Raw genomic sequence first — 23977 nt, 5'->3', positions numbered from 1 at the left:
TGGGTGTAGGACAAGAGGTATAGATATTTTATTTTGTTTTACTTTCTCCAAAGCCTGAGGTGGTTCAAATTAAATTCCCAAAACGACAAAACTGTGATGTGTATCACAATGTGAGTACGGGGCTTATCAAAGTTCAGAAAAGTACAATTTAGAAGGTTTTTCAGGAGCCGGCTTAAGAGAAAACATAAATAATAAATAATTTGATAAACAAACTCAAAAAATACAAACTCAATTCAGAAAAGATAGATATATAGATATAGATATAGATATATATATATAGATAGATAGATATAGATATGTGTGTAAATGAGAATACAAAATTAGAAGAGCAAAGAAAATCTATACAGAAACTATGCAAACATGATCAGTGCTAGTCCAGTTTGTCCTCTTTTTACCATGCAATACTTAAAAAAATATCAAAAGGACATTTAGAGAAAACGGCTTACAAAAAGCAGCAATTACAGCTAGCAAGATAAAAATACTCTGTCCTGGATTATAGGTATTACGGTATTAAGATACTGCGTTGGCTAAAGCCACAGAGTGCCGCGGTGTTGTATGAGAACATTTTATGTGACAAGAAAATCTCCAGTCAAAATTGTATTTTTTTTATTTGCTTTTTGAGCGTCTTAAAACAGCATGCTGTCCTCTTGTGCAGTCATTCATTTTGATAAATGTGGGACCTGACTCTGTTTGGCTTGCTGGTCATGCCACGATGGCCCAGATGCATCCATCTTTTAAGAGTAAAGGCAAAATATAAATATCAATAAAAAGACATTCAGACCACTTAATAATTTATCATTTTACTAAGCTTTAAATGATATACCGTGATCCTATTTTGTCATATTAGTCTTCATTTTTGAACGTAGATACAGAGAGGAAATGAATACTGGCACAATAAGTTCTCCAAACCTTGTTTTTCACCACCTCTGAGATTTTTGCCGTCCGAAATGCCAAACAAATCCAAATCCCCTGATAATTTGCAGGTCTCAGCAATCCATTATTAACGGCTTGACTTTCTATGAAGTCAATTTTGTGACCATTATATCTCACTATGCTTTTAATATCCCACATATCCTTATTATGGTTTTCTGAGAAAATACACAAAACCAGCATATAAAGGATCCATGTAATGCCTTACATCTGCAATCCAGTTGGATAATTGTTTCAGGGATCTTGGCCAGACGCAAAAGCACAGCTTGTCCACAAGTATATGCTGTATACAAGTAAAAGGTCACATTATGCTCCATTTTCCTGCAGTCTCAAATCGGCCTATATATGGCAAAGATCCAAACATGACCCACCCTCTGGCGTGGAGATGTACAAATTCCATTACATTTGTGGTTTAGCTTACAAAGATCACATACTTTATACTACCAGATGGGTATAAGATAGTTGCAATGATAGATATGTCATGAGTTTCTGCTGTTACAGACAGCTGAATGTTACAGTGGCTGAATCTGCTGTGGAATTTTTTTTGTAGCTGCAAATGAAATTTACGAAACCATAAACGTGGTTTATTAAACGAAGAGAGGCACAGGAAGGGAAGTCAGTAAAAACCGCAGATATTGGAAAATGCATAGTATAATAAAAATGGGCGCATAATAACTGAGCTAAAATCATGTGGGGGGGTTTATATACTTTTTTGGATGTTATCATGCTGATAATCAAATTGCCCCAATAACTCTGTTTTACAGTTCGTCACTTTTTTAAGTTAAAATCAAAGGTCAGCCAGCCGCTATAATGCCAAAACAGTATTTTTTCCACAAACACTGATTTTATTTAATTCCTTCCATACATTGTCCATTTTCCCCCTCATCGACTAATGCTGGTGCCATAAAGGCTCTGCTACATTTCATATGTGTCAATTCATTAATGAGGCGCACTGGCCCCATTACACTGTACGCTGCTTGCATCTCTGGGGAACAGGGGTAGCAGGGGAAAGCAGGCTTGCCAATGATTGCTCTGTTTTCCATAGTGCATAGCTTCCCTTTAATCATCTCCCTTTTTCAAAGTTCGCCTGTCGTAGCCTTGGGCGAGTCACATGCACAAACTCAACGCCGCTTCATCAATATTCTGTCATTTTTTCCTCACCACGGGATCTTTGTGTGATACATTTTGCTCACTATGATAAACCATATTGCCTAACTGTGTAGTTACCATGGGACTGAGCAAATGGTTTGAGGCAAAAAGACTTAAAATGGGCCATGACAGTCCCGTTCAGTGACAGGATGTAAGTACAACATGAGCTACATCAATAAAGTCATTTATAAGGGAAATACTTGATCTTCATGTGTGTGTGTGTGTGTGTGTGTGCTTTATGTGCAGAATCCAGTATACACAAACCTAGATAAGGTTGGGCTTTAACAACACCTGTGTATTGACTTATGACTAATGAAGTCTTCAAATGCCCCTATGATCACAACGGATACCAGCATCATTTTGTAAGACATCCTTTTTTCTGTTGCTATTCACAATTTAATATAATCCACTTTACAAAGTGATCAAATCTGATAAATATAGCCTTAAAAGTCTAAAGATGTTGGTTTGTAATTATGCATCTTACACTTTTATTTTTGGAGACAGGTTTTTTTTCCCACAAGTTTTTCAAGGTACACAGAGATTCACTGTCACATTGAATTAAAGGCATGATGAATTGTTTCCTCTACAACACTTATGAAGTCTGTATAATGTTGAAAATAAAGTTATGCCTCCAGGGTGCTGCAGAAGCGAGCGCACAAATTCAGTTCAACTTTCAAAACTTAATTTTACAACATAGTAAGGCAGCGTGATAGCAAATCTGGTTTGATGCACTTATGCGATTGCATCAATGCAATGTACAGTATTAAATTAAGGCAGACGTTTTAAAATCGGTGTTTCGGCCGCAGTAATAAGTGATAAATATTCATTAGCTTTGTTTATTGCCCCCATATCTTCCCCACAATTTCTGTCAGGTATATAATTAAAATGGATCACACAGCATTTACACTATTGTGTGAATGCCAGGTTGCAAATCGAAACAAATGCAAAATAATAGCCAGATTTGTGTAACAATACAGTTTTACTTTACTTCGTGCATTCGCTCTAAGGAAGCAGCATAGTAACGGCGTGACAGCGCTGTCACCAGGAGACGCGCTGCTCTGGTTGAGGCTTTCTTGGGCTGTTCATGTCAAATCATGTTTTGGAATCCTGCTGTGGCAGATTTCTACCAGGACATAATCAGTTGTAATCAAGTTAAACGAGGAGGAAGTTAAAGAAAGTGCTGCAGCCTGCAGACTGATCCTTAAAAAATGGATTTATCATGAGCACGTGGCATGTAGCCCAGCAGTCTGTGGGGTGGGGTGATGATATGACATCACTCCAATGTCATATCAAGCCACATAGCTTGTAAGTGGTTGTGATGTTTTCTAACCATGATTTGCTTTTGGTGTACCATTTTCATTTGTGTTAGCACTGCAAGATTAACAGCGGAGTGATGTCTTTCTGATCTCATCTATTGTGAAGTCACAAAGGGGAAACATTGTTTGCTTTTGCCCTCTGTTGATGGATATTGATTGGATGAAAACAGCCCACATCTATATGCAGTCTGGTAGTTACCTGCTCCAAGCAACACTGCCAGTCACCTTTGAGGCAAATGTTTCCAGACAAGGACAAAGCAGACACAACGATGTGGAGACAACTGCTACTCGAAACATCATCGCAGAGGTCATTTGCTTGATGTGCTTTAGGCTAACCAATGTTATTTCTACTGAATCATTTTAATAATATGCTAAAAGTACTTTAAAGCCAGATGGCAAGCCTTGGTTGAAAGAATCTGCTGTTTATGAGTTGACTTGAACTGATGAGGAGGATTTTATGACATGTTGGACACCAGACTTAATAGTCATGTCTAGGGAATTATACCCACAGGGATTCAGTCCCCTGTGACTTGACACCATGACGGCTGATTTGTCAACAGCCTTACCACAAGAGACTGCATTAGTTCCTCAGTGTGACTGGGTAAAAAATCTAACTTGATCACAGTTGTGATGAACATGCAAAGTTATTCTTACTGTGGCCTTCCTCCTTGTGAGAAACTATTTGGTCTGTCCTCAAATTGGTCACTGGTCAGGGAAAGAGACTTGTGGCATGGCCAAGGACTTGGTATGAGCAGAACCGACTCCCTGACCCCTGTAATTGAGATGCAGGAAGAATACTGCATTCGTATCAAATGAAAAACTATTTTAACGCAGACAGGAGGAGCAGTTGCCAGGGAAAATAAGTTGATCGAGGAGTTGTCTGCCCCTTGTGGTTTAGTGGGAAGACCTGCTGTCGAGTCTATGATTAGATTGAACGTGCACTAATTTAGTACAGACTTGCAGCAGATGGATGTGTGCCGTGTCAAACAGTGACGACAACCCCAGATATGTGCTTATGAAAAGGACTGGTTGTTAATTAAGCAAGATAGGTGCTTATTACAGAGAGAGAGAGGAAAGGAGATGTACCAGCTGACTGAAAAGCCAGGGGACACACTCTGCACAGGTCAGCTTGGGGAGCACTGCAAATGCAGTGTGTGTGCTGAGAGCAAAAGTTATGTAGTCTGGCCGCATATTTCTTTTTTACCGAAAGGCACATAGCACGTACAGACATCATTCTACGGCCAGATAAGAGCTTAGGGCACTGACATTGTGCTGTCACTGGGAGTGTGACTGCAACTTCAAAGCCAGCGACACGTCAGCTTTTGATCTGAGAATAGGCAAGGGCGTCTGAAAACCACTGGTCAAAGTATAGTTCACTCACATTTCTGTTCTGAGCTGAAAGATGGCACACAGCTGCCACACTGTTAGAGAGCCACGAGAACTTATGATCTGTCTGCCTGCACACTCAGCTGTGTGCACAGAAAAACAGCATGGGTGATAAATATTGTAAGAAACACTTTAAGTGTGTGCAAACACAAAGACTTTAAGCCCGTTAACACCGGAATCTTATATGCTCATATGGCTGATTTTTGGAAATAATTACTCTCTGTAAACATTTCCTCATGTTTGTCCACGTGAGCTTGCCAACAGCTTTTTACAGCGAGTAAACACTGTATCGCATATCCGGGCTGTTTGGGCAGATTTCATTTGAGGTGAAAAAAGCAAGTTTAAAGGTGAGGTTATGTTTGGATCATAGCACGCTAAGCTGTGTGAGCTGTAATACATTACAGGCTACTTTCCATTGCTGTTGCTGAATTTATTTTCTGTGGTTTGGTGCTGTTAAAAAAAAATCTCTGCTTATCTTTTCTTGTGGAAATAAGAGCTATAAAGAGACAAAAAAGAACTGGACAATTAAATAAATGCATGATTAACTGCATTGCACACACACACACACACAGTGCTCGTTAAAATTCAAAATAACTAAAATGAAAGCTTGGATAAAATGATTCAATACAGAAAGGATAGAGAAGACTGAGCTTATTCTGTGTATCAAAGTCGGAAGACACCAGAGGCTTTACCCACAAATCTCCTTTGAATGGGAGCTCTGTTGTAAGATCACGGGTCAGCTAGGCATGAAAGTTTCACTTACATTTAGAACTAAAGCAAGACAGAAAAAGACCAAAAAGAGTGGGGACCTTGCAGAGTCACAGCGAGTAGGCAGAGAGAGAGAACAACGCAGTGAAGAAATATATGGTTCATGACAGGAAACAGGGCAATGGGGTAAAAGAAGAAAAAAAATATGTCTGAGGAGGGAAGTGGAGAGTTGACAGTGGTGCTGCAGTGGTGCTGCATACATGATTAAGCTTCAAGGTAAATATAATTATATATATTTTTTGTTTAAGCTAAGGAGAAGATGTTTAAAAGATAAACCTGGTCATGCTCTTTACTTTATTATTGTCATCAAATTCATAAAAAAATCATAACCTACAAAAAGGTTATGAATATTGATCTTGAAGCCAAATCCTGATTTAGCTTATTCACTTGTGCAACGTAGCTCCATTGTATTTTTCGTTTGTTTGTTTCTATTTTAATTAAGACATATTACCTCCACATACAATTGCACTGGGCAACATGTATCTTAAGAGCAATAAACAGGGCCCATTTGTTGTGGCTGTATATATACTGCATCCTGCGGGCGCAAGTACCCGTTCGTGCACCAAACGTGGATTAATCAGCCACTTTAAATTGTGCTCAGCAAATAAACTCCTGCTTGGGAAACATTTGTAACTTCCCGGTGCCCAGTTGCTGTAAGAAATTCATAAGCCTCTTTTAAAAGTTAAACTACATGCATTTATGTCTCCTGAGTAACCAGCAGGGGAGAGGATAAATGCCACATGCACAGCTGGGAAGTTGGGAAGTACTCAGAGAGTGAGGGACTAAGTAGCACCTGTTTGGTTTTGCGCCGTTCATGGAATTCATCAACAAGAAGCAATATGCATTAAATGTATTATGCATTTATTATGCACAACGTATTTATATATTCCAAATATATAAGCTGTCATGTCAGCTGTTACCGGTATATAATAATAAGCTTTACTACATTAATAATAACACTGCCGTATAGTTCACATTTGTGTATTTTTTTTTTGCCAAAGTTAAAGGATTTATCTTAATTCAATATTGGAATTAATAAACTGTTACAGTTGTTAAAGAAACATTTAAAGACATGCATTTGCACACTGTATCACTGGTAGATCAGTGAATAAAGATACAGCACTGTTCCTGTAAGTAATATATAATATAGATGATATGATGCATAAAACAGGACAAGAGCAAGGCTACGTACATCCCTGCAGGATTGGCCTCAAAGACCTTTATAGTGCCTATAAAGAATAGGAAATATATGCCTATATATCTATATATACCACTTTTTTTTTCAGTGCAGACAGTATATACACTGTATATTTAAAATTATAGAATACATAGCAAATATATATCATTGCAGGAGAAGATGGTTTAATGGGTTTTCAAATGGCTCATTTAGCTCTGTTTATTTAAATAATTATTTAAAATATTTTTAATGAAAATCAAGAGCTACGTTTCTGCGCTGATCTGTCATATTTAAACCATTTAGAAATTATTCAGAAGACATCATTCAGTGGAAAACATCTGTACAGTTAGCAGCGTTTGAAGATAAGTCTTTTTAGCAGCACTTCTAATATCTTAAGGTCCTTGTGTTGTCGGTGTTTTATATGGTCCTTAAATTTAGAAGTTATTGAAGTCCTGGGACTGAATAATAATCTAAAAATGAATACAGCTTGCACTTCTATTGAGTAAATGCTTCTATCAACTCCCTCATCAGCCCTTATTATAGATTGTAGATATCTCACACTAATGCCACCTTTAGTGTCATTAGGAATTGGAGCAGCTATCACATAGCATGATAATAGTCATTTGTTAGGATGTCACTGAAAACAAATGCTATGTAATATCCTGATGTGAGGCGCCGGGGAGGTGCTGTGTCTGTGATCGTCATTGTGATTTTAATGAGAATGTCAGTACTGTCAGTAATAGGTAGCAGATTATAAAAAGAATCGCATATCTCCGCTCTGCTTCCTCACATACCATGGGGACATGCGTTTCTTCTACACCGTCTTTTGTGTGTATGTGTCTGCGTGTGTGCGTTTTTTGTGTGTGTGTAATTTTGTCTTCCATTAGGCTTTCTGCTGACATCTGTTTGGATGTCATGTCTTCCATCTATGTTTGGCCACATGGAGCTGACCTTTGATGTTAAAGAAGCTTCATTAGCAAACATAATTAGTTTCAATTTGCAAGGTTATTTTGTCACTTTCATTTCCTCCCTGGATTTTTCGTCTACTCACTTTCATCTCACCAGATCTCAAAGACATACTGCCATCTAGTGGCCTTTGCAGTTGGTTGCATTTGAGGGTTATTTGTTGGAGTGGTAGTATTTGTTCATAGGCAACGTCCAGTTAGACGAGAGGCAGACTTTTCTCAGAGGCTTGTTTATAATTGTGTTAAGTTTGCAAAACCTTTCTCTTTTGCAAACTTAACACAGACTTTTTAGGGGGTTTTTTTCAGTTCATGAATCTTTCAGATTTTTTAAATTCTGTTTCAAATAGGATAATAAATTAGCTGCTGCTTAAAATACCTTTTCACTTGCATCCACGTGAAATAATGGCCACACAATACTTGATAGAGGTATTAATCGAATGTTTTCATATGTGTCATTCCTAGTTCAGTTCCCACTTTCACAGGTTCTGTTTTTTGCCAGCAGATCCTGAGGAAAACTGTGAATCTCACTTGTTAGACTTAACTTAATGTATGAGGTTTAGTCAAACATTGCCAGTCAATCTCTTGTATTGAGTGTAGCCTCGACCCTCTGGGCAGTATCAGAGCTGCTCAAGTGCTTTGGCATCAGTGTGACAGGATTAACACATCAAAAGCAGTGTCAAGGCCTACAGCAGCGTCACACAGTCAGTACAGCACCTTTCATGTTCTGCTCAGGTTCTCTACAATTTCACGTAAGCCAACAGCAAGTCAGACGGAAAAAGATAATGGGGCCAACCTGCTGCTATCAGGCTTTCCCTCAGCTTCAGTGAAATATGTCAAATTCTGTGTGTTTGATGAAAGATTGGAGTTCAACAGGCTCAAGTCAGGAAACGATATCTGACTTTGTCACATGGCTGGGATGCAAAGGAGCATTTATGTCTGGCATTCAGTTTGAAATGATTGCTGCAAGCCTGCATAGTCTTCCTTTCCATGATGCAAACATTTGATAGTCAACAGAGAAGGAAAAATTAAACCCAAATCGTTTGGTACGAGTTCAAGTGCGAAGATGTCTTCCTGAGGTTTATAATCAGCTTGTTAAGGTGTGTTAGTGAGCAAAAGTGAAATGCTTCTCTACCTTTTTCACACGAGATGCATCCAGAGTAACAGTAAGCTTTATTCATCTCACTCAAATGCAAGTTTTCAACCTGCCATTTCTCATCCACTGTGTGTCAGAAATGTCTTAGTTTAATTTAGTGTTTGTATTTTCTCTCAAATGATTTTGCAGCCACATACTGTTGTTAGTAACACTGTGGGATTTGGTTTTTTAATGACTAATCATGACTGTCAGTAATAGTAATGTTATAGGAGCTTTACCTTACAATATAAACCACCTTGAGGCAATTGTTGTTATGATTTGATGCTATAGAAATAAGAAATAGGAGCATTTGACATGTACTTTTTAGAAAAACAGCACATTGTCTTTTTCATATGTCATACATATATTAGGAGACATAATGCCTTATTGACTTCAATTTGTGTAATTACTTCAATCAGTTTGACTTTGTAGACATTTTCTCTTTAGCTGCTATTTTTTTATTACATTAACTCTGCAGAGTTTTTAGATACAAAAAGACTGTTTTGAAACATAATGAATAGCTTATAGCTGTTAATAAACGCCATATTAATGTGCAATAAAAATGTAATTCAGTAAATATTTCTGACCATCTATTCTTGTAGGTACTGCTGGACTCATATTTTGTTTAATATTTGGGGCTGTGATGTGAGGAACTGAAGTGAAACTGATTTTTCTGTATTAATGTTACATTGTAAGCATATAAAAACATCAATAACATCCCTGAAACTGTATTTATGATATGTATCATCCTTGATTGGAAATCAGACTTCATGTACTTATACAGGAGGCTTTTTTCCTATCTCACAATGACCCCTGTCCTTGTGTAGGTGGTTGACATAAAAGAGAAACTAAAGGACTTCAAGAAATTTTGGTCCAACCTGCCTGAGGCGATGTGTGTAGAAGACAGAGTGACCGCTGGAAATGCCAGCGAAGAGGAGTGCTGGAACGGACACACCAAGGGCAGGTAAGGGCAACAGAGCCTGAAGCTAATGCCAGCTAACACAAAAGGGTAGAAGTCCAAAGTCTGTTCAACCTGCTTCATATTAAGAAGTCTAAGCCTAGAATTAAGAATCAGATTATGTGCTTTCACCTGCTCTGCAAGAGCTTAGCATGCGTTTTGATTTGAACTAAAAGTAAGCTGTTGTCTTAAACATTATAAAAAAAACTTTTCTATGTGGTTTCAATTCATCTCGTGTAAAATATCATTTGCTTCCATGCGTTTTGAATTTGGTGGCATATTTGTGAAATTGTGTTTTTCTTCTTCTTCTTCTTTTGTTTTTAAATGTTCAACCAGCATCTAGATCCATCTGTTATTTTGGTTTCATTTTAAAAAGCTAACATTTGCATTAGGGCTCCAGATTCCCTGGCCGTTACTGATCTAACTGAGAAATCGATTTTTGCTTTTAATCGTTATATCAGCTATATGATTTTGAATATTTTAAACTTCTTTAATTGTTTTAATTGATATTCAATGCTATTTTCAGTGGTAGAAAAAAACAACATCAATTAAAGAAGTGAAATTTTGCCTCTTTCACCTCAGCAACATTTCAGACGTGTGTATTTTCCAGAGTGATCTGGACTTATGGAGAACAATTGCTGCTGTGTCAGATGATCTGTGGAATTCCATCACATGACGACCTGCCGCTTATTTATCGAGCAGGAGTGCATTCAGCTGACACGTTTTCCCGAGAGAAATATGTCAAAAGAATGTCAGAACATTACCCTACACGACTGGGTCAAATGTTCATTTTGCCAACATTGTTGTTACCTCAAAGAGCAATTCCCAAGTGCTGTACTGGACCCATGACTCAAAACATTTATGGAATTCGACCGTGTTTAGCCTGTCTCTGTTTTTGTTGAGTGAATGCTTCTGATGAGATTTCAGAGAAAGCAGTCTATAACAACTAAACAAAGTAAAGGTTTTCTTTGTTTAGCAACTAAACAGTATCAATGAAAACTGTTTTTTTTTCTTTTCTTTTTCCATCAAGGTACTTTCCTGAGGTCCAAAAGGATGGCCTTACCAACCAGGTGAATAACCCTGAAGTGGGTGTTGACATCACACGCCCAGACACACTCATCCGTCAGCAGATCATGGCTCTGAGAGTGATGACTAACAAGCTGAAAAATGCCTACAATGGCAATGATATCTACTTTCAAGACTCAAGTAAGCCATTTGCCACTTCTGTCATACACACAAATAGAACAACTCACTACTAATAAGCTGTCTGCCTAACCCTAAGGCAAAGGTGATCAGCGTCAGTAAAACTGCAAGCAGAACTAAAGGTGCAAATAACAAAAATTGTATAATAATAATAATAATGATAATGATAATAATAATAATAATAATAATAATAATAATAATAATAATAATAATAATAATAATAATGATAATAAACAAAAACAACAACAAAAAAAACGTATCTTCTGCCAGGTTTATGAAATTTTGAGACGTCACACTGAGTGTGCAAAATCACGTTCTGTTTAACTGTACAAATGACACCATTGTCAAAGGAGCTTACAAAGAAAAGCATCTGGACTTCTTTAAGTTGCTTGAAGACGTTTCACCTCTCATCCGAGAAGCTTCTTCAGTTCTAAGGTCAAATGGTGGGGAGTCCCAGATTTAAACCTAGTGGGAGTATCCCCCCAAAGAGGGACAAAAGGACCCCCTGGTGATCCTCTAATCGCCTGAGCCAAGGTGTGAAAATGGGTGTGGGTCCCAATCAGCCAGGGATTCGGGTGAGCTCATTGTGAAACCTGGCCCCACCTTATCATGCAAATTCCTGAGGTCAGATGACCCAGGATGTGAGGGGGTCCTTTTGTCCCTCTTTGGGGGGTTACTCCCACTAGGTTTAAATCTGGGACTCTCCACCATTTGACCTTAGAACTGAAGAAGCTTCTCGGATGAGAGGTGAAACATCTTCAAGTAACTTAAAGAAGTCCAGACGCTTTTCTTTGTAAGCTCCTTTGACTACGATGACCTGGATGACTGAGAACCTTCACAGACAAATGACACAATTACACTAATAAACAAAAAGTAAAGAATCACAAGTAAATACTCACTGCTAAGTTCATTTTAGCCACTTGGGGGCAGTATAAATAGGGAGACACATTTTTTAAACATCTTTGCAGATTTTTACTTAATGTCTACTTGATGAATAAAAGTTTAGCATTGAGTCTAATTTAAGAATTGTTTTAAGTCTCCCATAAGTTGATGAGAAATATATTTGAAGCTGAATGCTTGACTGTGTTAACCAGGCAGTGTCTGTTTATTATTTACTGTTTAGCATGCGTGTAGTGTGTATATATTAGCATATCTGAACAACACTGAGTTTGTGATACAATGTGCTGACTGTAAAATTAAGACAATTTAAGAGACTAAAGGAAAACAGAGAATGACACATTTCCCACCAGGTGGGTGATAATCATGTGATATTTAAACCCTTTAATTTATACATGAGAAAGTTCCACAGTGTCTGCTGGAGATTTTGAGCAATGTTACACTGCTATTGCAGTGCTGTGCTCATTCTGGCTTGTGTTACGGTATTGCAGGCGATGAAGGCAGTGGCTCAGGCAGTGGCAGCGGCTGCACAGAGGTCTGCCCCACATACATGGACGGTACGGCTGCGACTGAAATCCCCGTGGTGAGAGCCGACCGGAGCGGGCCTGTGGATAACTCTGCCCCGCTCTGTGCACCGTCTGTAGCACTGCCAACCATGCTGGCCCTTTCAGCCTTGGCACTTCAGCGACAGTGGAGATAATGCTAGAGGAACAGGCTAAACATGGACAGCAGGGGTTTGTTTTTTTTCCTTTTTTCCCCTTTTTTTTTGCAGTTTTTTGTATTCAGGCAGATTGGAGCAGACAGCATTCAGACTGCCAGCTTCAAGGCAAGAAGAGTCTGCTCTGAAAAAGAGAGCAGTCAAGCATCATGAGTTCCCACTTTCCCAAAGATTGTGCAGTGCCATCCTTAGACTTGATATGTTTTGGCATCACTTCACCATCTAACAGCGATGCCACCCCTACTAACTCTGCTTCTGAGATTTTAGTAAAGGTATTATTGTAGGTCTTAATGTGGAAAAATATAACACGCACTTTGATTGTTTTGATTTTTTTTTTTATTGCAAAAAAAATAGTTTATTGTGTGTTGGAAAAAATGTTGAGAATGTGGTCATTTTATACACGTGTTATTTTTTTAAAGCAAAGGATCCTTTGATTTGATCTGAATGGAACATGTGGTTTTAACTGACACCTTATTCCATTGTCATGAACTTATGTGCCAACTATTCATTTCTGATGAGAAGCGTAATGCTGTCATGTTTATTTTTAGATCAAATGCAGCTTCTAAATTGTGTTTCACAATCATTTTAACTGTGTCATATGGAAAGATTGTAGTTAAACTATGTCATGGGTTGGTTATGCATCTGCACAGCTTTTAGCTATTCTCTTAAAAACCTTTCAGCAGCTGCATTGTGCTTAAAGTCACTGTTAGGGTTAAGATTGACATTTTATATACTAATTTGCCTTGCAGCAAATTCATTATGTGCAAAAATATTCTCATATCAAACTGGATCCTTAGGCTTCAAGAGTAGATAGCCTGGACAGATTTATTATGGAGCAGTTACTCACATTTAGAGAAGGTGCCGCTAATATATGGGTTATGCTGTCAAGGTAGATGCTGCCTCTGCAGCGTTGTGGTGTGCATGTCCTGGTATAAAATATATTTATACCATGTCAAATATTGTGATTGATAATATAATTAGTAAGTTAAGGGTTGCACAATGGGTCTCATGCAACCACTAAAATGCAAACTTGTCAGTAAAACTAATCAAATACAAAGAGGTGTTTAAGTGCTGCATACAAGTGTTCTTCTCACAGCACAGAGGAGGTCATGTGAAGTCACTGAAAAGCAGGATTATCTTCTTTAACTGTGTAAATGGACGTTTACCATTTTGCACTCGAAGACGATTACTATCAGTTCTTGGGCTGCTGTAACCTCGATGTTAATTTACAGTAACTGGGGCTTTTAGCATTTTCAAAAAATACTCTAAAAATATTTACAGGATTTTGAGATGATTCATTAATACTGTAAATGTTGTTTTCCCTCTTATTTTTAAGGTTCAGTAACCAAAGCATATTCTGTGTGTAAATGAACACTGTAGGACCAAAACTAAAATACTTTGTGACAGTATTAACAAGTTGAAATTACAAATTTAAAAAAAGAAAGAAAATTATATATACATAGATAGATAGATATATAGATCTATATCTATATACATCTATATATAATAGTTGCAAAAGGTTATGGAAATATTAGGAGAAGAAGCAGCAACAGCACATAGTGGTTACTGGAAATGTAAAGAAAGGGTCTCTAAATTTATCTGGAAAGCTTGAATGGTTGCGTCTGCAGCACAGACAGGCTTGAAGCCGGCCACAGTCACCTGTGAAATGAGAATCTGTGGAGACTGGACAGAGCTGAATGCTTCAGTGAAGTTCCTCACTAGAGCGTACTTACGGAGAATGTGAGAGGCCTGGCCGTGCTGAGGGGGGCGGACAAAACCAGCCTGTATGTACGTCCACTGTTCTCTGAGAGCCCGACAGGTTCATAACCAACAGGCCTGCTAAGCTTACATTTCCAAGGAATTAGCCTGTATTAAGTCCTTTGCGGCATATCACTGAATATTTGTTGAGCTTTTTCTTTATTTCATACAAGTCACTTTTTTAACCCACATTTATTTCAAGAATATAGAGGAAATATGTCAAAGTTTCATTTAAAAGGACCCATTATTCTACATTTTGATCTCATAAGATCCCCTTTTTATTGTTTTGTATCACTGAACCTTTAATATTTTTGCAATAAAATATTGAAAATGGATGTATGGTCAGACAAATTATGACTCACAAAAATGCTCAGTTTGGGTTTTTTGTTATCTCTTTGTTTGTTTTTCAGAATTAATGCATTGCTGTTTGATTTCAAAACTAATGAGGAAAGGTTTCTATGGGGTTTTAAAATAATTTCAAACTGAGGTTTGAAGAACTAGTTGAGCAAATATGCCTTACTGTTTTTGGTGCAATTAAGATGATTGCATTTTTGTTTTATTGCTGTTCTTGAGAATAAATTCTTATTTAAAAAAAACCCAAAAACAATTTGTAATCATATATGTTTTATATATATTGATGATTGAGATGGTAAATCAGGTTAAAACTGGTTAAAGTAGAAATGCATTTAATTGAAGACTGATTTAAGAGTGCGAGGTACTTGGTAGAACAATCGTGTGATTCATTTGCTAACATGAAATTAGATGCAACAGCTAAAAAACAACATGCTATTCAAAGAGAAGATTATTATTCTGCTCTTCTTCACAGTCGTGACAGCAGACAGGGTGCTCCATTACTATGAGGTATGTTTGAGCACTCAAGCGAATTTCAGAACAACAGGTGAAATCTAGGCTTCTTCTGTGTACTTTCTATTTGTGAAATCTGCTTTTATCAGAGGTTCAAAGCCTCTGTTTCTCCGCTGACGCAGGTAGAGCACAAAGATAAGGAGAAGTACCAGGAGACCGATGAAGATTCCTCCCAGAGTGGAGCCCAGCACAAAAACAGCCGGTCCTCCATCTGCATCTGTATAGATGAAACAGGAGATGGATTGCTGAAACCTTTGCAGTTGCAGGTTCATTGAATGTGAATGAAATTTGTAAATAAGAAGATATTTATTCCAACATAACAAAAAGAGGGGTTTTTTTTATGTTGATGAGCCAGCGCCATGGATTTGAAAGTGGTCGGCAGTGAGTTGATATTTGTTTTGAAACATGCAATGTTGCCCTGTTTTATTAGTGTTCACTGAAAGGCCACACGTGTCAGTGGCGTATATATAATTGAGAAATCTTGCCAAAAAACTATCCATTAAAACCATAATCTGTCATTTTCAGACTTTGGTCTTGAACCGATCATGTTGGCAGTCTAATTTAGAAAATTCTGTTTATTTTTTTTCTTTAATAATTGTATGGGTTAGGTATGTCTACTCTTCATGCAAACCCAGGCCAACTCTTTGCTCCACGCACACTGTACACACTTGAGTGAAATCAATCTTTACTCTCACCAGTAAGAAATTACATCAATTTTCCAAAAATGTCCACCTATCCCACCGATCAAAGTTTTTCTTTCACTATTTGCTCACCATCCAGGGAAATGGCATAAGAATATCCCAGCTGCTCAGATGGAACATAGACTTCCTCATTAGTAATGGAAGGGAAGAAGGGAACCATGTTGTAGTCTCTGTTGTGTCCAATGGGGGCCATCTCATCTGGGAAAGTGGCGTTGGATGGAACAAACCTTCTCATCCATTCATCAAAAATAGCATCAGTGAAAGCATGGAGCACCTGCAAGGTACAAATGACAAATATCATTTTTATAAAAATGAAAACAAAGTGTGTCAGAGATTTTTTTTATCAGAGGAAACCATTGAATTAGGTTTTCACCAGAAAGATGGGGTCATTGGCTGCAGAGTGAGCCAACGAGCTGGTTCCATTGAGCATTGAGTGGACAAGATTGTGAAGGTTGTCAACGGTTTCGTCCAGTTCTCCATCAGGTTTGTCGTACCCTTCGAGAGCATTTCTGTGAGGTACAAACAACAGCATTAATTCATTTGTTCTGTGAAAGAGGTGGCATAAATGTAACATCATTAACAATGGTGAACACTCCACTTTTACCTAAAGCTAAAGGAGGAGTTGGTGAAATAGGGAGGGCTGTCAAAGTCCCGAATTCCAAGACAGCTTCTGACGTCAGTCATTGTAGGCAGAGTCCTGTTGCCTTGCCGGATCATCCCTCTCTGTATGAAACCTTCACTGGTTCCATTACAAAGGGTCACGAGACGATTGTAGTCGTCGAGACTGGAAATAAATTAGATACACGTAAAGAATTTAAATGTTTCACCAACATGTACCATGAACATTCGTTAATTGGTTACACATTTTTAATACAATTACTGACAATTGTTTCCCTCCAATCAGTATTTTCTTCTGACCTGTTACACACCACCCCCCATCTGGAGAACCTGGACTGGTTACTGATGAGGAAGGGGTTGTCTGGGTTTCTGCCTCCCAGCAGAGTGTCAGTACACACATCACACTCACTCTGCCCTGTGGCAAAGTTCCAATATGGGATTGCAAAATTCTCATTGCCAGTAAGTCTCTGCAGAAGAAAAGGAAACACTCGTGTTTCTATGAAAAAGTATTGCTAAATCAGCAACATGGCTCTATAGGGATGTTTTATAGGGCCAACTCTCTCTCGTTTATATTTTATATATATAATTTTTAGGTATACCATTTTTTTATTGTCTTTTTTTTAATGCAAGTTTAAAATGTCTTTGTGAAATATTGTAAGAATGATTTGTCTGTCAATTTTTCACCAAAATGTTAGTCATCAGTAAGCTTATTGAATATAACATGCAATAATCTGAGCTTTAAACAGATGTCCCTTTGACAGGTCATTTATGTTTCATCAGTGAATTTAAACAAGAATTGTGCACGCAATTTAAAAATCTGATGAGCCCAAATTTAAAAAAAAAAATGCAAATTGTTGTGCAAAGGATACACTCCTCTACTCTCCACCACAAAAAATATAGTATTTTAAGAGATGTTTAAAAAAATACAAAAATAATACAAAATTCCAAATACCTGGAGTTCTCTTTCCAAACTCAGGAGGTGATACCTGTGCCAAGTAATGAATGCTGGCCCTTTGTGTGAGAAATCAATGGCTTTGAAGGGACGACCTGGACCTGGAGGAAAATGAATTGTTTCATTAGCTCCTCTTTAGTCTCACAACAGTTCTGAGCTTAATAAACACTATATCTAATGCCTAAAAATATGAATTTTATAACAAACATATGAGAACGTAAAACAAAAAGTTAAGTAAAAGCATTCCTCTTATCAGTTTATATGTTACAGAATTTTTGTAGTTACAGTAAAAAAGGTCTATACTTGGAATTTGTCAGGCTTCATAAAATTTCATTAAAAAAGGGGGGGAATCTGCTTTGTAGGTATAGTATTTGTCTTATTTGATATTTTTATTATTGTTATATTCCTGAAAAAAAACCCACACATTTAATGGTTGTAGTGGTTTTGTGTAAATATGACCATGATGGTTTACCAAGCAGAGTGTCTCTAACAGAGTAGTAATGCTGCCAGACAAAGAAGTCATAAACGGAGATGTTGGCAATCTGTGGCTCGGTTCCATTTGGTCCGAGGAGTCCGAGCCAGTGCTGAGTGGCGATGACGTAGTCTGGGTGGATGCTGCTCTTGGCCAGTTCCAGAGCGTCCAGGAACTCTTGGAGCTCTTCAGGGGTCAAGGAGTGGATATTCTTCCGCACAACGGGAGCTTTCCTCTGGTCACAGTTTGGTCCGATCCAGCCAAACTTGCACTGGCCGCAATCATAACCTGCAAAGTTACCTGCAACATAAAGAGCAAATTAATTGTCAAATTGTGCACAAACATGTAGTCACAAAACACTGTACAATATTAGATTATTCTGTTATTATATGTTACCTTATATATGTAATCAAAGTAGTTGAATTAGAATACTGCTGTAGATCACATTATACCCTTTAATATAGAGTGTGTGAGCTGTATGTAGTTTAGTTCTCATTATACTTTTGAGTTAACAGAACATATTCACATATTAGTTCATTAGATAAATGTGCATCACTCTGTATCCTTGATCTGCTGGGAATGTGTTACACTGTTTTCTTGACATGCTTAATTGTTGAATCATGAAGAGAAGGTTGTAAGCAGGAGACTCTGTGTCTAAAGACAGGGGAGATAGATAGACCACATTCCACACCCCCACCTTACAGAAAGCAGAGAAACAACTGCCGAGGTCATAACTTAGGCGCTGTAACAGAGAAAAAATGTGATGTTTTGGCTTTTACGACTAGCTGGGGGCCACTAGAGACTATAAAAAGCTGAGCAACCCGTCACCATTTTGAGACATGTGCCTGACCCTCTGGTAGCATCTCTCCCGTCCGGACGTTGTAATGCTCTGACTGTTGAATTGTATGGAAATAAATAATTGTTGATTGAGCATTTATACACCGAGTATTGTCCCTCCTTCAGCCCAAAGATTCAAAGAATTGGGAGAATTCAACAACAACAAAATAATAAAACCTAAAAATGCAGTTTAAATGCAAAAGATAAAAACAGTTACTACTGCTAAGAATCTCAGAAGGCCTCATTAAATAAAAAGCAGACAACAGACAAGGTTTAACACAACCCTTTACCTAGTTAAATCTAAGTCTACTTTAACCATTTACGGATTTAACTTTTCTTATTTATCTAAATAAGCTGGTCAGCACCCACCAGTACATCTGCAAGTCTGATTGAAGAATTTGGTCGGCCACCTCTCTCTGTCATCAACATTCCTTAGTCTGTACGGTCCTCCCCAGGGTTTGGTGTCGACTCGAACAGCAGTGCAGCTTCCTCTTCCCGACAGTGAGCCACACACATTGGCAGGGTCTGAGCCCACAGCAGGGCAGCACTGCTTGGACAAAATCCCCTCCACTGTGCAGCACACTCGAGGAAACTGAGCCTCTGACAGGTCAGGGCCAAAGAGTAAACAAAGAAGACCAAGACCCAGAGCAATCATGATATATCACCTGTTTCTTTCAGTCAGCAGTGACAAATCAGTTTGTAGATCAAATCTCAGCTGTAATACGCTCAATTAGTTACCCCAGAAGAGTGTGGAATCTCACTCTGCTATGGTTCCTTGCTGTGTATCTTTGAATTAGATTCAGTGATAGGTTTAATATCTACAGAAACAACTCCTGCAGCTAAATCATGTTGTGTTCCAGTTGCCTCCATGCACATTAAGAAAGCCTCTGATTTCTGTTCTTGCTTTTGTAGAGGAGGATTAAGCCACTGGTCTTGTGATGATCACCTGACAGCAGAGCTGTGAGCCACACTAAGATCCGGATGAATTAACCAAGCAACTGCCTGAAGGAACTATTAAGGATATGTATAGAGACTTTATGCCAAAGGACTCCATTGTGATTTTTATTTGTTAGCTGTGGTTGAGTCATATTCAGCTATCCAAATAGAACAAAAATAGTTTTCAAATCAGTTCCCCAACTGCATGCCTAGTAAATCTAAATAAGAGACTAATCACTTTAATCCTGCCAGACGTTTTCTGAAAGTTTTGGAGCTTGTTAGTACAGGTTGGTTTTGAGCTTTTTGCCCTCCACATTTTCACCGCAGGTCTCAGCTGACATCTTCTGTTATCCATGTGATCTGCGGGAAGAACAGCAGTAGAGGTATTACGACGTTGTTTCAAAGAACTCTTTTATCTTTCACACACTATACATACAGTGTCACTGTCTGTGTGATTCCTAACAAATAAAGAGCAAAATGGCACGTGACAGTATGAAACTACTGGAAAAGGTTTGATATCCATCCATTCACTTCCACTTATCCTTTTGCAGGGTTGATAATTTGTGCATATTTGATATCAGTCACATAACCAGTGGCAGAAGAACTATGATATTTTAAATACACACAGCAGAAAACCCTACAATCAAAATGCATCGACATTAATTGTTGCCTAAACTTAATACCTGGTTGTGCCACCTTTAGTAGTAACAACTGCAATCAAGCATTTGTGATAACTGGCAAAGCATATTTCACATCGCTGTGGAGGACTTTTGTCCCTCTCTTTTTTTTCTTTTTTTTTTTGCCTGTCCCGTTTGGCTCTTTTGCCATCAGAATTATTGTCTAAAGGAAAAGAAAGATGCCCAACGGATTTACTTTACCAAATTGACCATCCCAGCCTTGCCGTAATGGTCCATTTGATTCACCTTTTATTGTTTATTTTATTTTCACTTACTGAATACGGGACAGACTTGACTGGGGGAAAGAAAGAGGGAAAGAGAAACAGCTGAGAAGAGGGACGGGGGAGAAGGGCAAAAGACAAAAACCAACAGAACGGGCAGAAAAAAAAAGAAAAAGAAAAAAAAATACATATATCAATCACCTGGATCACCTGCTGAGAAAGAAAAAAGAAAACAAGCAGAAGAGAACCCCCTCTTTTTCGCCGAATTTTTTTTAATTCAGGCACACCGGAGGCTTTTTGGGTATGAGCGGTCTGTTTAAGGCCATGCCAAAACATCACATTCTGATTCAAGTCCAGACTTTGACTAGGCCACTCCAAAGCATTCATTTTGGGGTTGTTGTTTTTTTAGCCATTCAGAGGTGGACTTGCTGGTGTCTTTTGGATCATTGTTCTGCTGGCCAACCCAAGCTTTGGGGCATGGTCAAGCATTCTCCTTCATTATATTCTGATATAGAGCAAACTTCAAGATCCAGTCAAGTCCTCCAAGTCCTGAAGCACTAAAGCAGCCCCAGACCATCACACCATCATCACCATATCTGTATTTAATCGGTGGCAAACTTTTTTTTGGCGAAGTTACATGATGTGTACTGTGTCAGAAGGGACGGTAATCTGATCAAGATATTATCATAACAGTACAATAGCGGTCAAAGTTTCCTTTCAAGAGTTCCTTGAAAGTCCTATCTGAAGACAGAACAACTTGTTCTGATAATAGCTGAATAACTCTACTGTGTCCAAAAGACTTTTAAAGAGTGGTGTTAATGATGCTGTTTAGATTTCACTGGATTCCATGTGACAAATTGTATTATTAGCAATCAGTGCTGAATGAAATGGAACAGAATAGCCCTTTATTGTCATTGTGCAATGAAATTCCTGGAGTTTTAAGAATGGGTCGCACTGTCTTCTGGGATACAAATGAAAAACAAATAATAGTAAACTAATAAACTTAGTTTATTTTCAACACTTAACCCTTTACAGCCGATCGGAGCGGGCACGCTCTGTTTTGCGTAACTATTTTTAAATCCCGGTAGCTCTGCAACCAAGTAAGCTAGCGCAATAATTTTTTTTGCATATGAAACTGGAGGAGTTGTACTTACATCTTATGCCATCAGCTTGTCCTAGGTCACAGTTTCCTTCCACATATAGCTTTGCAAAAACTGCATAAAAATCACTTGCAGCAACAAAAACATGATATTCCAGAAACACGCTTCGCCGATCCATCAGCTGTTTGTAACACTTCCTACGTCCATCAGCGCGAACTATCACATGACCGCATGACCTGCCCGAAATCGGAAGTGACGTCATTTTGCGGAAATGTAGTTTTTTACGATCGGGGCCTTATGAGCTTGTGTTTTACTTGTTATGTGTTTTAAAAAGTTATGTTTGACTTTATGACTTTCTGTGTCGTTTCTGGGATGCTTAGGACTCATATTGCACTGCTGGAAATAGTTTATTTTGATGCATATGCTGTTATTTTGCAAATTTGCACTATAATATTTATTTTCGTTTTTCCTGCAGTATATAAAAATTGGTGTATTTCAAAAATAAAACTATGAAGACACTCAAAATAAATTTCCTGTGGTGGGAAACTAGTTTGTGTAACTTTTTTGTATTTACAGTTTTGAGGGATAAGCCTCTTAAATTTCTCTAACTAGAAATATATGTTAAAAAAACAAAAACGATTTTCAATTTTTTTGTAGTTTATTGCACTTTTTTGCAATTTATGTAATTACTATGCACCTAATGCAGACATATTATTAAAGTTTGGGCTATAATGGTTGTATTGATGTATAGCAACTTGAAATGCTCCCAAAAATGGCTCCACAGCATGTAAAAATATAATATAAGCTCTGGCGAACTTGGTTCTATGGTAGGTCTTAAAGGGTTAAAGAAGATTGAATTAGTCACTAACCACGCACGCGGTTGTACTTGTGACTGAAAAGTATGAGTTCTTTCTCTTTGTGGGTTTGAGTTTTGATACAGTTTGTTTCTCACTGCCCTTAAGAAATAAATCTGTTTTACCCAGCCTGTTTTCAGAGGCAGAACAACTAGAAGTACTTTCTGAGTGAAACCACTAATCCTTACATTTAACAGACCCATACTATTACGGTACTTCCAGCAGTGGCCTTCCATATGGCTGATGAGAGCCTATGTACATGTACTAATTAATGTCATGAATAGGCAGTTTTCCCCTACTGGGGAAGACTTCCTTTACTCATATCATTAATAGTAAATGTAAATTAAATTGATAAAAACTATGTGCTATAACACAGGGCTTTTTAATGTTAGGCCCACGGTCTGTACCAGTGGTAGCCCATGGTTGTGTTACATGTAACAAGAATAACATGTGGAACTATGCTTTTATTTCATTAGCATTTTTCATCATAACATAATAGACTGTGCTCAAAACCCATTAACCAACACAAAATTTTAAATAGCCATAATTTGAACACGAAGAAAACCTGTTTTAAGTGCAGCTCAGTCATACAATTCCCCCCTTTTCATAATGGGATGGCATTCATAAAGAAAAGTCAGTAAGTATTCAAGTCAAAGTATATTTAACTTAACAACTTTAGCTGTTGTTATGATTCAGTGCTAAAATGAACTGAAAACTGAATTGAAAATAGCTTAACAGAGGTAAAGTAAAAATAAACACAAGATTTCTAAAGCAAATGTAATCGCGGCTCCATGAGAAAAGTCATGTGTGACCACTGCTTTCTTTATGCAGCAGGCCATGTGAGGTTCACTGCACTCAAAAGGATTAAGAAGCAGAACTCCCTGGAATTTCTCTGTTTAAATTATTTCACATCAGTTTCAGTAAATAAGTGTACCTACTTGTGAAGATGCAGACTCACAGGCCGTTTGATTGTGGTTCATCACAGTCATGGCTTGCCATGTGTACTAAATGAGATCTGTTGCCACTGAATGGCGGGATAGCTCACGCAAACCAATAAAGAAGTGTAAATCGCATCACAGACAAGATACGATCAATCAAACACTAAGAAAAAAAACATGTTTTAATGGTTAAGCAAACAAAATTAGAGACGTGGGGGAAAAACAGAAGTGAACACAAACAAATCAGTTTGAGTTAGAAAAGACTAAAATAAAACATCCTTAAAAAGTAAGTAAATTAAATGTATTTAATTAATTTGTTAAACATAGTGTGCAAATTAGGAAAACTTATGGGAGGAGTCTTTTGCAAGTAAATCCTAACATGGCATCATCCATATAATGGAGTATAAAGATAAATGTTATAAGGAGTGGAGCTCTAGAAGGACTTTACAT

The 23977-nt window shown here is 37.9% G+C and overlaps 2 protein-coding genes across 2 annotated transcripts in view; one reads left to right on the top strand and one right to left on the bottom strand.

Annotated features, from left to right (window-relative positions):
• gpc6b (glypican 6b) overlaps nucleotides 1–14970 on the top strand; it is a 79460-nt gene extending 64490 nt beyond the window's left edge. The window contains exons 7-9 of the mRNA XM_082507813.1: nucleotides 9651–9787; nucleotides 10812–10987; nucleotides 12373–14970. Coding sequence (XP_082363939.1) covers nucleotides 9651–9787; nucleotides 10812–10987; nucleotides 12373–12581 — 522 coding nt within the window. The 3' untranslated portion in view covers nucleotides 12582–14970. The remainder of the gene's footprint in view (nucleotides 1–9650; nucleotides 9788–10811; nucleotides 10988–12372) is intronic.
• Nucleotides 14971–15026: 56 nt separating this feature from the next.
• dct (dopachrome tautomerase) lies at nucleotides 15027–21981 on the bottom strand. The gene is made up of 9 exons (XM_082507814.1): nucleotides 21790–21981; nucleotides 19171–20097; nucleotides 17965–18264; nucleotides 17493–17593; nucleotides 16841–17007; nucleotides 16527–16706; nucleotides 16296–16431; nucleotides 15995–16196; nucleotides 15027–15438 (listed from the first exon to the last, which is right to left on the bottom strand). The coding sequence occupies exons 2-9, from the start codon at nucleotides 19454–19456 to the stop codon at nucleotides 15263–15265; spliced, it is 1548 nt and encodes a 515-aa protein (XP_082363940.1). The 5' UTR covers nucleotides 19457–20097; nucleotides 21790–21981; the 3' UTR covers nucleotides 15027–15262.
• Between the last annotated feature and the right edge of the window lie 1996 nt (nucleotides 21982–23977).

Source organism: Aulonocara stuartgranti (genome assembly GCF_965226115.1).
Source record: "Aulonocara stuartgranti genome assembly, chromosome: 16".
Classification (NCBI taxonomy): Eukaryota; Metazoa; Chordata; class Actinopteri; order Cichliformes; family Cichlidae; genus Aulonocara; species Aulonocara stuartgranti.
Note: the sequence above shows the minus strand (reverse complement) of the source record. Positions and strands in the feature narration are given on the sequence as shown.